Here is a 12,540-nt window from a genome sequence, read left to right on the forward strand (position 1 = left end):
GAATTAATTTTAGAATTAGTCAACCTGGTAATATGACTAGTCATAATGGTTTCTAGATCTGTAGATTTTATATTATTACTAGCAAATAACTTATAGTATTTATCTGAAATCTGATCTGTATCTGATTTTCTAGTCAAAACAGTCTGAGAGACATCTTTTATCTCTGGTCTCAATCTAGGTTAAAACACCTAAAAAAAACACCTCATTTTTACATTATTTTCTACCTCAGATTAGCACTGTTACATATGAGCAGACTAAATTACATTTACAGTTTGTATTTTTGATAATATGACTAATCAGACTGGGTTTCTAGATCCTAGATTAGATTTGCTATAGTTGGTTTCTAAAATCAGAGTTTCCCATAACCAAACATACAGCTTTTATCTCATCTCTGTTGTCTATTTAGAAAACAGTGTCAGTTAGTAGAACGTTTCCTGAACGTTACAATTACCATAATGTAATCAAGATGTCTCAAGATGTTTCTGACACGTCTTTGTTTCTTTTTTATTTAACGTATTTTGTTTACGTTCTGATAGCATCACTTGTTTTGATAATGTTAGCTAATTTTAACGTTTTCATAACGTTAGATGAGAACGTTATGTGCAGTGTGTGATGCAAAAGCTCTATTATTATGTCACACGTTTTCAGAACGTTCGTGGAACATCATTTATATAGCTTTGCAAGCTAACCTTCCTGCAGTCTTTTATAAAACGTCGCTAAACGTTCACATAACGTTCTGTTCTTTGTGTAGATCGTTTTTGCGCCATACAGCTGCGCCAAGCGCTGCAGCTTAACGCTGCCTATAGGACAAAAAAACACGGCAGAAGGAGAATGGTGGTCGCTGAGGGCCGGCCAGTCTTCTTACCTCCACACTAAAATCATCTTCTCCCACCGCCGAACACACGACACACAGCGACACACACACCCACACCAGCGCCGTGTGCGCGAGCTCCAGCCTCGGCCCCCGCGGGAAGAACGGCGCGTTCATGCTTTTCGAATTTTTGAATTTTATTTTATTTTTTATTTAAACTGTAACGGCTGTTTTTTTCCAACGGTCTTTCTCCAACGGTCGCTCCACCTCAAATCAAGGGCCCCTTGGGTTTTTCCTCTCCGTCAGAAAGCCTCGTTTCCCCGCATTTCCGCGCAAAAACAGCCGTTTAATCTTCTCCCCGCGTCCCACGACTTCTGCTCATCCACATTCCATGAAGGGATCGTGAGCCGCGCCGCCGCCTCCCCACATTTCGTCCGTCTTTTACGGTCAGCGGGGCAGCAGCACCTCGGCCAGCGGCAGCAGCACCATCACCAGCAGCATCAGCAACAGCAGCAGCAGCAGCAGCTCACTGCGGGCTCTGCGCATGCGCCACGACGATTCTCCACGAGGCCGCTTCCATTCTCAATCTGTCAATTCATAAATAACACACACACATATACGCACTAACACACACTCATACACACACACCATTTATTTTTAACACTCACACACACACTCATACACACACACCATTTCTCTCTCACATTAATACACACTAACACAAATTACAATTTCTGTCTCACACTAATACACACTCATCACACACACCATTTCTCTCTCACATTATTACACACTAACACACACACACACACAACATTTCTCTTTAACACTCATATATTCACACACACTACACATACACACATACTATTTCTCTCTCATACTGATAATCACACACTAAACACACGCAATTTCTTTTTAACACTCAGATACACACGCTACATACATGATGAGCATATCTCTCTCACACTAATATTCATACACACACAAACACACACACACTATTTCTCTTTAACACTCATACACACACACACACACACACACACATACACACTATTTCTCTTTAACACTCATACACACACAAACACACACACACTATTTCTCTTTAACACTCATACACACACAAACACACACACACTATTTCTCTTTAACACTCATACACACACACACACACACACACACACATACACACTATTTCTCTTTAACACTCATACACACACAAACACACACACACTATTTCTCTTTAACACTCATACACACACACACACACATACATACACACTATTTCTCTTTAACACACACACACACAATATTTGTCTCTCACACCAATACACTCTACACACACACTATTTCTTTTTAACACTCATACACACACACACACACACACACACATACACACTATTTCTCTCTCATACTGATACTTAAACAGAAAACACAATTTCTCTTTAACACTTATACTACATAACACACACAGTTTCTCTCACACTAATGCACACTTACACACACACCATTCCTCTTTAACACAAACTACACACACACAGTTTCTCTCACACTAATGCACACTCATACACACACACACCATTCCTCTTTAACACAAACTACACACACAGAGTTTCTCTCTCTCACACACACACCATTCCTCTTCAACACAAACTACACACACACAGTTTCTCTCTCACACTAATGCACACTCACACACACACCATTTCTCTATAACAGTCATATACACACACACTACACATTAACACACTATTTCTAATACTTATACACAACCTACACATACAATATCTCTCTCTCACACTCATACACACACACACACAATTTCTCTCTTATATACACACACACACTACACCAACACATTTCTCTTTCACACTTATAATCATCAACAATAAAAGAAATAAAGGCTTAAAATAGATCAATCTGTGTTTAACAAATACATCTATATAATATATGAGTTTCACATTTTCACAACTGAATTACTGAAATAAAGTAACTTTTCAATGATATTCTAATCTTTTGAGATCCACTAGTATGTGGACCAGTAACCCCCAATCATATCAGATCAACTGCTGCAACCATATTTACCATCACTAGATGATGCTGTTTCACTGTAAGTGTAGGAGGGTGAGCTGATGAAATGCACTATATGGCCAAATGTTTGTGGACACCTCTTCTAATGAGTTTGTTTATTCGGTACCACTTTAAAATAAGACAACCTTCATAAAGGGTTTATACATAGCTTACAATCAGTTTATTAATGGTTACTAATTAGGTTGTAAATACCTTAAAAATAATTAATAATCAGTTATAACATATACGTAGAAAGGGGAACAATGACCTGTTGTTTGCCAAATAGTGAATCTAATTGTAAACCATTTATAAACCCTTTATAAAGGTATTCTTATTTTAAAGTGGTACTGTTTATTCAGCTACTTTACAGTAAATTACAGCAACCATTGCTGACACAGACATGCAAATGCACAAACACACACAGCTTGAGTAGTCCTTTTTAGTAGAGAATTATTGCCAATAGAATAGGACTAGGTAAACCTGAGCCTAATGGCAGGTTAGAGGGGTATAAAGCCCTCCTCCAGCATTGAGCTGTGGAGCAGTGGATCTGTGTTCTTTGTGGAACAAGAGAGATAATATTATTTTGAGTAAGCTGGCCTTGGGCACAAGGTGTCAAGAGTAATGTGTGTGTGTGTGTGTGTCGGGTGTTTGTGAAATGGCCTTGTAAATGAACAGCAAATTGCCCCAGCTTCTTTTCACAGTCAAGGATGACTGACCTATTTTCAAGTACAGGTCAGAATGATATGCTTAGAATGGGTCAGCTATAACCATTCTGATACATAACATTATGACCACCTTCTTGTTTCTACATCCATTATCCATTTTTCAACAAGGCGTGGTTCTATAATAATCACTGACTTTAGTTCTGTATCTGTTTCTCTGTATACCTTATTATTATCTTCCTTTCACCCTGTTCTTCTATACTTAGAACCCCACAGAATAGAAAACCACCACAGAGCAGCTGTTATTATTATTATTATTATTATTATTATTATTATTATTATTATTATTATTATTATTATTATTATTATTATTATTTGGGTGGTGGTTAATTATTATTTTCAGCACTGCTTGGATTAGCACTGATTAGCATGGTGGTGGTGTATGAGGTGTTATTGTGTGTTGTGCTGATGGTACAGTGAGTGGATTAGATACAGCGGTGCTGCTGAAGTTTTTAAACACTGGTTGGTTGATCCGTTGGTTGGTTGGTTAATTGATTGGGAGGTTGGTTAGTTGGTTGACTGGTAGGTTGGTTGGTTTCTAGCTTTAGTGCTGGTTGGTTGGTTTGTTGGATGATTGGTGGTGCTGGTTGGTTGGTTGCTTGATTGATTGATTGATTGGTTGGTTTCTAGCTTTGGTTTTGGTTGGTTGGTTAGTAGGTTGGATAGTTGGTTGGATGTTTGATTGGGCCATTTGCTTGGTGGGTGGTTGGTTGCTTGGTTGGTTTATTGTTTGGGAGGTTGTTTTTTTTAGCTTTGGTGCTGTTTGGTTGGTGGGTTTTTTGATTGGTAGGTTGGCTGGTATATAGCTTTGGTGCTAGTTGTTTGGCAGGTTGGTTAGTTGGTTGATTGGTGGTGCTGCTTGGTGGATTGGTAGGTTGGTTTGTTTCTAGCTTTGGTGTTAGTTGTTTGGTAGGTTGGTTTGTTGATTGATTGGCGGTGCTGGTTGGTTGGTAGGTTGATTAGTTGGTTGATGGGTAGGTTGGTTGGTTTCTAGCTTTGGGGCTGGTTGGTTGGTCGGTTGCTTAGTGGTTAGATCTTTAATTTGACTGTTTGCTTGGGTGGTTGGTTAGTTATTGATTGGGAGGTTGGTTTCTAACTTTGGTGCTGGTTGGTTGGTAGGTTGGTTAATTGGTTCATTGGTAGGTTGTGTAGTTGGTTGATTGGTGGTGATGGATAGTTTCTAGGTAGGATAGTTGGTTTAATGGTAGGTTAGTTAGTTTCTAATTGGTTGATTGATGGGTTTCTAGCTTTAATGCTGGTTGAATGGATAGTTTCTTGCTTTGGTGCTGGTTGGTTGGTACTAATTTGGTATTTGGTTGCGTTCTAATTTGATTTCTGATTCACTGGTTGGTTGATTGAAAGATTTCTCTTTAGAGGATTTTAATGTCTTGAAACATTGCTTCTAAATGCTGTGTTCACAAGACGCTCTTGTTGGACTATTCCAAGTATCACTGCAGTGCTGAGCCACCACCCAAATAATAATAACCGCTCTGTGTTGATCTATCCTGTGGGGTCTTGATCATTAAAGAACATGGTAAACAGATGATAATAATAAAGTAATCAGAGAAACAGAAGGAAATAAATGAAACCTAGGTCAGAAAAGGCAGATCTAATCCGTGTTTTGAACGTTATGACTCTGTTTTCTCTGTGTGTGTGTGTCGGGTGGATTTATGCTGAGTGTTTTCAGAGCAGGAAGTGTTAGTGTATCATCACAGCTTTAGCTGCCCCTCATTATGGATTAAACCTACACCAGCAATACCAATTACAGCAGGGAAGGGCCAATCAATTACAGCACGCGCTCTTCCCCAGCTCATTCATGAGAACAGGAATTAATCTGCTTCACACATTAAGCAGGGCAGATGAAGAGCGTGGCTGCGGAGGCCTGCGGCAGGGCTGGGATTAATAACGCTCAACTGGAAACCAGCTCAAGGTTTATGTTTTCACACAGCTCGCGACAGGAGTGTGTAACACACAGTAAAATTTAGATATCAGCTGAGAGATACAGCGAACACTGGGGCGCCAGCCAGCCAATTATCAGCACGCTCCTCTGTCCCAGCCGCCAGCGCTGGACTAAACAACGGCCCAATTTACAACAACGGCACCATGACCCGGGGGCTCGTTCTACTATTGACTCATTTATTTATCTGTGTTTACTTGATTGTTTGGTCATTATACAGACCCACTGTTTGTACACACGCATGCATATACAAGTAGCTTCACAGTGTCCCATTTTAAAATGGTAATTTTATTTGGGTTTATTTATTCATTTAATTATTACACTCCACAGACTAATAAAAAACATCTACCTTTCTGGTAGATTTTTCTTTTGTATTACTAATTGATTGATTGACTTGTTGTTGGGTTTGTCAGTTGGTTGTTTCATTGGGTCTCTGGGTATCATTTTTGGTTATTTAGTTGGTTTCTGGTTGGTTGGTTGCAAAGTTGGTTTATTTGATTGGTTGATTGTTTTCTAAGCTGGATTCTAAGTTGGTTTCTGGTTGGCTGGTTGGGCAGTCGTTTGGTTGATTGATAGGTTGGATCTAGTTGGTTTATTGATTGGTTGGTTGGTTTCTAGCTTGGTGTCTGGTTGGCTGGTTGGTTGGTTGGTTGTTTCACTGGGTCAATAGATAAATAATTGGTTGATTCGTTGGTTTCTGGTTTGTTGGTTGCTAAGTTGGTTCATTTGTTTGTTGGTTGGTTTTAAGCTTGGATTCTAATGGGTTGATTTATAGGTTGGTTATTTGGTTTATTATTTGGGCAGTTGGTTGGTTTAAAGCTTGGTTCCTGGGTTACTGGTTGGCTGGTTGAGAAAGTTGGCTGGTTTATAGACTGGATGGTTGGTTAGTTGGTTTTAGCCATAGACTGTAGATAGCTGGACAGAGCATCGTCTCTCAAAAGTGAAGCCACCACAGGTCGGGCGCCCCCTGCTGTTCGGCTGCAGAAAGCTGTGTAACCCCACCCACCCCCATAGGTTTCAATGGCAAAACAGACAACTTTTAATCACGTTTTTTTCTAATATACTGTAATTCTACCTCCATTATTTAAATGCAGCAGCTAGTGTAACCTCTGCTTATATTGTCAAATTTGTATATTCTCACAGAGTTCGTTTTTTAAAACGTTATTCAGCCCTATTCAAAACAGGTGTGGTTATTATAAAAGGGCTGCTTATGGGCGGGACCAATAACAGACCGTCAGCTCCGCTCCGCTCCGCTCTGCAGTCTGTGACCGCTCTGCAGCCCTCAGGGGCGGGGTTATTTAAATGAGTAGGCGGTCTCTCCACAGTCTTTCTCCCTCCTCTGGTCTCTACTGCGCAGACTCTGGTCTCAGAATCGCCAAAATGGCGGAAGATTTTGGCTTCATTTTCATTGAATGAATGGGAACGGCGACACGGCGTCCATCTTTATATACAGTCTATGGTTTTAGCAACATTTATGCTTGGTTGTGTAGTTTTGTTTTTGATTGGGCTGCTTGGTTGGGTGGTTGATTGATATGTTTGATCCAGTTGGTTTATTGATTGGTCAGTTGGTTTCTAGCTTGGTGTCTGGTTGGTTGGTACGTTGTTCATTGGGTCAATAGATAAATAATTGGCTGATTAGTTGGTTTCTGGTTGGTTACTAAGTTGCTTTATTTGGTTGATTGGTTGTGTTCTAGCTTGGATTCTGGTGGGTTGATTTATAGGTTGTTTTTTGGGTTTCTAAGTTGGTTGGGCGCTTGGTTGGTTGATAGGTAGGTTGGTTTCCAATTGTTTTATTGATTAGTAGGTTGTTTTGTAGCTTGGTTTTCAGTTGGTTTATTGATTGGTAGGTTGGTTTCTAACTTGGTTTCCAGTTGGTTTATTGATTGGTAGGTTGGTTTTTAGCTTGGTTTCCAGTTGGTTTATTGATTGGTAGGTTGGTTTTTAGCTTGGTTTCCAGTTGGTTTATTGATTGGTAGGTTGGTTTTTAGTTTGGTTTCCAGTTGGTTTATTAATTGGTAGGCTGGTTTTAGCTTGGTTTCCAGTTGGTTTATTGATTGGTAGGTTGGTTGGTTGATTGAATCAAAATTAAAAAATTTTGTTTTCTGATGTTTTCTCTTTAGAGGGATTTAATTTCTACAAACATTATTATTTGCTTAAAGTTTTGGTAACATTTGTAAACAAAATATACATGTAATAAAGTATTTTACTAGTATAATATTATATAGTATTATAATTTCTAGTGTATGAGTACTGCATGATATGTTGTGTAGACATCTATTTTAATCTTAGCGTCTTAGACACACACACACACATCTAGATCAATGGTGTATTGGCAAAGGGACCAATTACAGTTACTGGGCTTTATTTATTTATTTATTTATTTGCTTGTGTCCTACATCGCACATACACATATACACACAGAGTTGTGATATGTTGCAGACTAGATTTCTATCTATCATAATATAAACAACTCAACATATCTGCAACTCTACATCAACCATGTTTTAATCAATGTTTTAATCCTGTGTAGACTAATTTTTTATAAATATAATAAAGGATCAGAAGAATGAAAAATCTCATCATTCTATTGAGGCAATAGGTCCAGTATTCTGATAATGGTTTATAAATGAGAAAATGTAACTCTGAGATGCAGTTTCTGGTGGTCAGGTGATATTAGAGGTTTACTGCAGGCTGCTGAGAGCTGAGCTGCAATGGAAAACTCCACTCTGATTTCTCAAGCTTTACTTCACCCCCTGCGCTCAGACACCGAGGTATTTACTGTTTAACCCGGATGAAGCCATGGTGACATGCGTGCTCTGACAAGTGCGTTCTGGCTGGTGGCGATCTGCTGGGCCTGTTGAGTAACATTGCTCCTGTAACACACTGTGAAGAGAAGAGAACAAGAATGCAGAACGTTCCTCTCAGAAATAACGCTGCCAAATTCAGCACAAACAGAACCATGTTTGTGTCCCTAAATAACTGTAGAGAGACTGAATAAATTATACAGGAGATTATGGAGATCAAAGGCTTTGCTGCAGTTTAAAGAACTTCTACATGCTGTAAAAAGCCTTTTTAAAGGTCTGTGAATTTATGTACCATTGTAGGGAGGACTGACAGACTGATTAACTGGTTAATTGACTAATTGATTGACTGATTGGCAGACTGCCTGACCAACTGACTGTCTGGCTAATTGGCTCATTGACAGCTGACTGACTGACTTTGTGGCCGACTGACTAAATGACTGGCTGGCTGAGTGACTGAATGACTGGTTGACTGATTGACTAATTGATTGATTGAGTGGCAAACTGTCTGACCAAATGACTGTCTGGTTCATTGACAGCTGACTGGCTGACTTACTGAAAGAGTGACTGTCTGGTTGATTGACTGACTGAATAAATGTCTAGATGACTGTCTAAATGACTGGTTGATTGATTGAGTGTCTGACCAACAGACTGCCTGGCTAATTGACTCATTGACTGTCTAGTTTATTGACTGACGGACTGACTTACTGATTAAATGTCTTGTCACTGACCAAATGACTAGCTCACTGACTAAATGACTAGCTGAATGACTAAATGACTGGCTGGCTGACTAAATGACTGGTTGACTAATTGATTGATTGACTGACAAATTGTTTGACCAAATGACTGTCTGGCTCATTGATGGCTGGCTGACTGATTAACTGAAAGAGTGACTGTCTGGTTGACTATTTGACTATATGATTGATTGGCTGACTGACTAAATGACTGGTTAAGTGATTGACTTATTGATTGATTGATTGATTGATTGATTGATTGATCACCAAAAAACTTTCTGACTGATTGGCTCATTGACTGGTTGACTGACTAAATGATTGGCTGTCTGACCAAATGACTGACTGGCTAATTGGCTCATAGACTCACTGACTGGTTAACTAATTGGTTGACTCACTGGCTGACTGAATCACTGGTTAACTGATTATTTGACTGACTCACTGACTAAATGACTGACTAAAGGCTTTTTTATACCTTTGCATCATGTTCACACCATCACGGATAAACTGTGATAATTAAGAGGGATTCAGATAGAGGAAAAACATACATTGGACTTAACTGATTGGCTTATAGATTGTCTAATTGGCTGTCTGACTGCCTGGCTGGTTGGCTGACTGATTGATTTACTGATTCATTAGCTGACTGGTTGATTTACTGATTCACTGACTGACTGGTTGATTGTTTGTTTGTTTGACTGACCATCTGACTAAATAACCAGCCAACCGATTGACCGACTAATAGGTGGAGTGACTGATTGACTAAATTAATTATTTATTTATATTGCTAAATTGAGTGACTGAAAGAACTTTTGTTTGAAAGAGCTTGTTCCTAAAACATCTAGTTATATGCATACCATACATTCATACATACATACATATACAAAGTCGTATTTTATTATTTGTTTGCAATTATTATTACTTTATATAAATATTTACATATACATATAATATACTCGGATCATGCTCGTTAAAACAAGTTCATGATAATGAGTTGAATAGGTTCACAGTGTATCAAAATTCAATCAAGCACACTGCCTGTGAGATCGTTGTTTCTTTCCAGTACATTTCACTTCATCAGCCTCTCTGTCATGTAGAATAAATACATACTGCATGCTCTGCACTTTTAGAGGCACATCCAGCTTGTTATCTGTGAATGGCCTTAAGAAGAACAGCTGCTGAGGAAGGTTACATTCTTCTTCCTCTGCTTAATTAAGACTAATTATTTCCCCTTTGTGCCGGCCCTGAGTCCGCAAACAGGCTTACGACCCCAGATCTGGATAACGCTGGGCCTGCGCTGTAGGAGAACACAGCTACACAGTGAATGCTGCGGCTGTGCTATGCTGTCTCTAATTGCTACAGAAACAATCGGACACACGCAGTTTAATGTTTGATCCATAATGAGACTGAAGACCCCCCTGTGCAATCTGAAGGCCTTTGCTGTTTTCTCCTATTACTGTAGATGTGGACAAACTGAATACACGCATTGACCAAAAATAATGCACTAAAATATGTTAAAATAGAGTGAATATTTATATGTATGAATATAATAATAATGATGTATGTAAGTGACTGCGATATTAAAGTGAAAGGGTATGTTTATTGGGGAAAACTGTACTGTAATTGAAAGTAGGCTCCAGTTAAGAGCACATCTAGCACCTCTGGATACAAGATGAGCTTAAGCCACAGATGTAGCTCCCATAAGTACTTGATTTGCGATAAATCTGGCAACTTACAGGCCAAAGAAGTGTTGCAATCTGGTGGAAACTCTTGCTTTGTGTGCATGAGCATAATTAGGCTGAAAAAAGTGCCATTTAGAAGCCCTGCCATGAGAGAGGCAACACATGTGGCCTCAGGATCTCCTGCACAAACAGGTGCATCTCAAAAAAAAATGAATATCATTGAAAAGTTACCTTATTTCAGTAATTCAGCTCAAAATGTGAAACTCATATATATTATATAGATGTATTAAACACACAGAGTGATCTATTTTAGGCATTTATTTCTTTCATTGTTCATGATTGTGGCTTACAGCCAATGAAAACCCAAAACCAATTGGTACTGCTGGAAAATGAAATCTGCATCTCCATAAAGGTTATCAGCAGAGGGAAGCATGAAGTGCTGTAAGATTTTTGTGGGAAAACAAAACTGCACCATCAACAGCATCACTGATCATCAGTAAATTTTACATGTCATTTGTAAATGAAGGGAGAAATCAGAGTCTGGAGGAAGAGTGTAGAGACACACAGTCCAAACTCCTCGAGGTCTAGTGTGAAGGTTCCACCAATCAGTGATGGTTTGGAGAGACATGTCATCTGCTGGTGTTGATCCACTGTGTTTTATTATCAAGCCCAAAGTCAGTGCAGTTTTGTTTTCCCAGAAAAAATAAATACATAAGGAAATCCCTCTGCTGACAACTTTTTATGGTGGATTTTATTTTCCAGCAGGACATGGCACACTGCCCATACTGCCAAAAGTACTGATCGGTCTTATATAATATTCTAATTTTGTATTCTAATGTCTGTCATTATCAGTACAGTGATGGCGGCGCTCGGAGCTGAAGCTAGTAGCGTAGTAGTAGGATGTAAACAGTGTTTTTTATTAAGCACTTTTTAAGTTATAAATGCCTTGTTTTAAATATCAGGGCTCTCCGGATTCTAGCAAGGAGGTGTGGAGCTACTTTGAGCTGGATAACGGTGTAAAAAGTGTATAGAGTGCTGGGCAAAAAGCACAAAATGACTGTATCTCAGAAATCTGTAGGAGACAAAGGTTAGTACTTTTTATCATGTTTAACTACACCCACAGTCCATTTTACACTGGAGTTCTCCTTTAAGATATAACTGCATATACAGTATATAAATAACATTTAAGATAAAGATAAAATGAAAGCTCATTCATCTTCATTTTATCCAATATCCATATCCAAGCACGTTCACTTCTACACATCTGAGCGCCGTTTTTCCGCGTCCAGGCCGAACCCCTCAGGTCTTCTTTTGTGCTTTATTGGACGGCGTCTTCGCTGTCCAGCTGGACTCCGTCATGCGAGATCAAAGCCGAGCGCTTGTGTCTGAGACACCTCCCGCGCCGCGGAGCACCACATCATTCCTTCTGCATCAATAAACAACTTAATTACTTCCAATCCTCATCTGACGGAGGAGCCGAGCGCTAACGCTAAAGCGCCGCTAATGCACAAAGAGCCGGGCGGTTTCTTGGAGTTCCTGACGCAGTGAGAAAGTGTTGTTTAGGCTTTTGTGGATAGTGTTATTGTGATCCAAAAATACGATAACATAACAGTTCGGGACGAGACGGTGAATAATTTAGTGCGTCCAGATGGTACTCTTGAACCTGCTCTTGACCCCTGCAGTCTGTGTGTGTGTGGGTGGGTTTGTGGGCGGAGTAAATGGGGGGGGAATGGTTTGTTTGGGGGGGTGCTTTGTTGTTCTTTGGTAAACAA

At 39.4% G+C, this 12,540-nt stretch overlaps 2 protein-coding genes across 3 annotated transcripts in view; one reads left to right on the top strand and one right to left on the bottom strand.

The window, feature by feature from the left end:
- mmp16b (matrix metallopeptidase 16b (membrane-inserted)) overlaps positions 1-1,344 on the bottom strand; it is a 47,086-nt gene extending 45,742 nt beyond the window's left edge. The window contains exon 1 of one of the 2 annotated variants that reach the window (XM_007231100.4): positions 866-1,344. In XM_007231100.4, the coding sequence (XP_007231162.2) occupies positions 866-988 (123 nt within the window). In that variant the 5' untranslated portion in view covers positions 989-1,344. The remainder of the gene's footprint in view (positions 1-865) is intronic. The other variant, XM_007231099.4, reaches the window with a different exon arrangement.
- hecw1b (HECT, C2 and WW domain containing E3 ubiquitin protein ligase 1b) overlaps positions 1-12,540 on the top strand; it is a 295,654-nt gene that overhangs the window by 254,449 nt on the left and 28,665 nt on the right. The gene's annotated exons all lie outside the window — the stretch shown is intronic.

The sequence above is a fragment of the Astyanax mexicanus genome, chromosome 4 (assembly GCF_023375975.1).
Source record: "Astyanax mexicanus isolate ESR-SI-001 chromosome 4, AstMex3_surface, whole genome shotgun sequence".
Classification (NCBI taxonomy): domain Eukaryota; kingdom Metazoa; phylum Chordata; class Actinopteri; order Characiformes; family Acestrorhamphidae; genus Astyanax; species Astyanax mexicanus.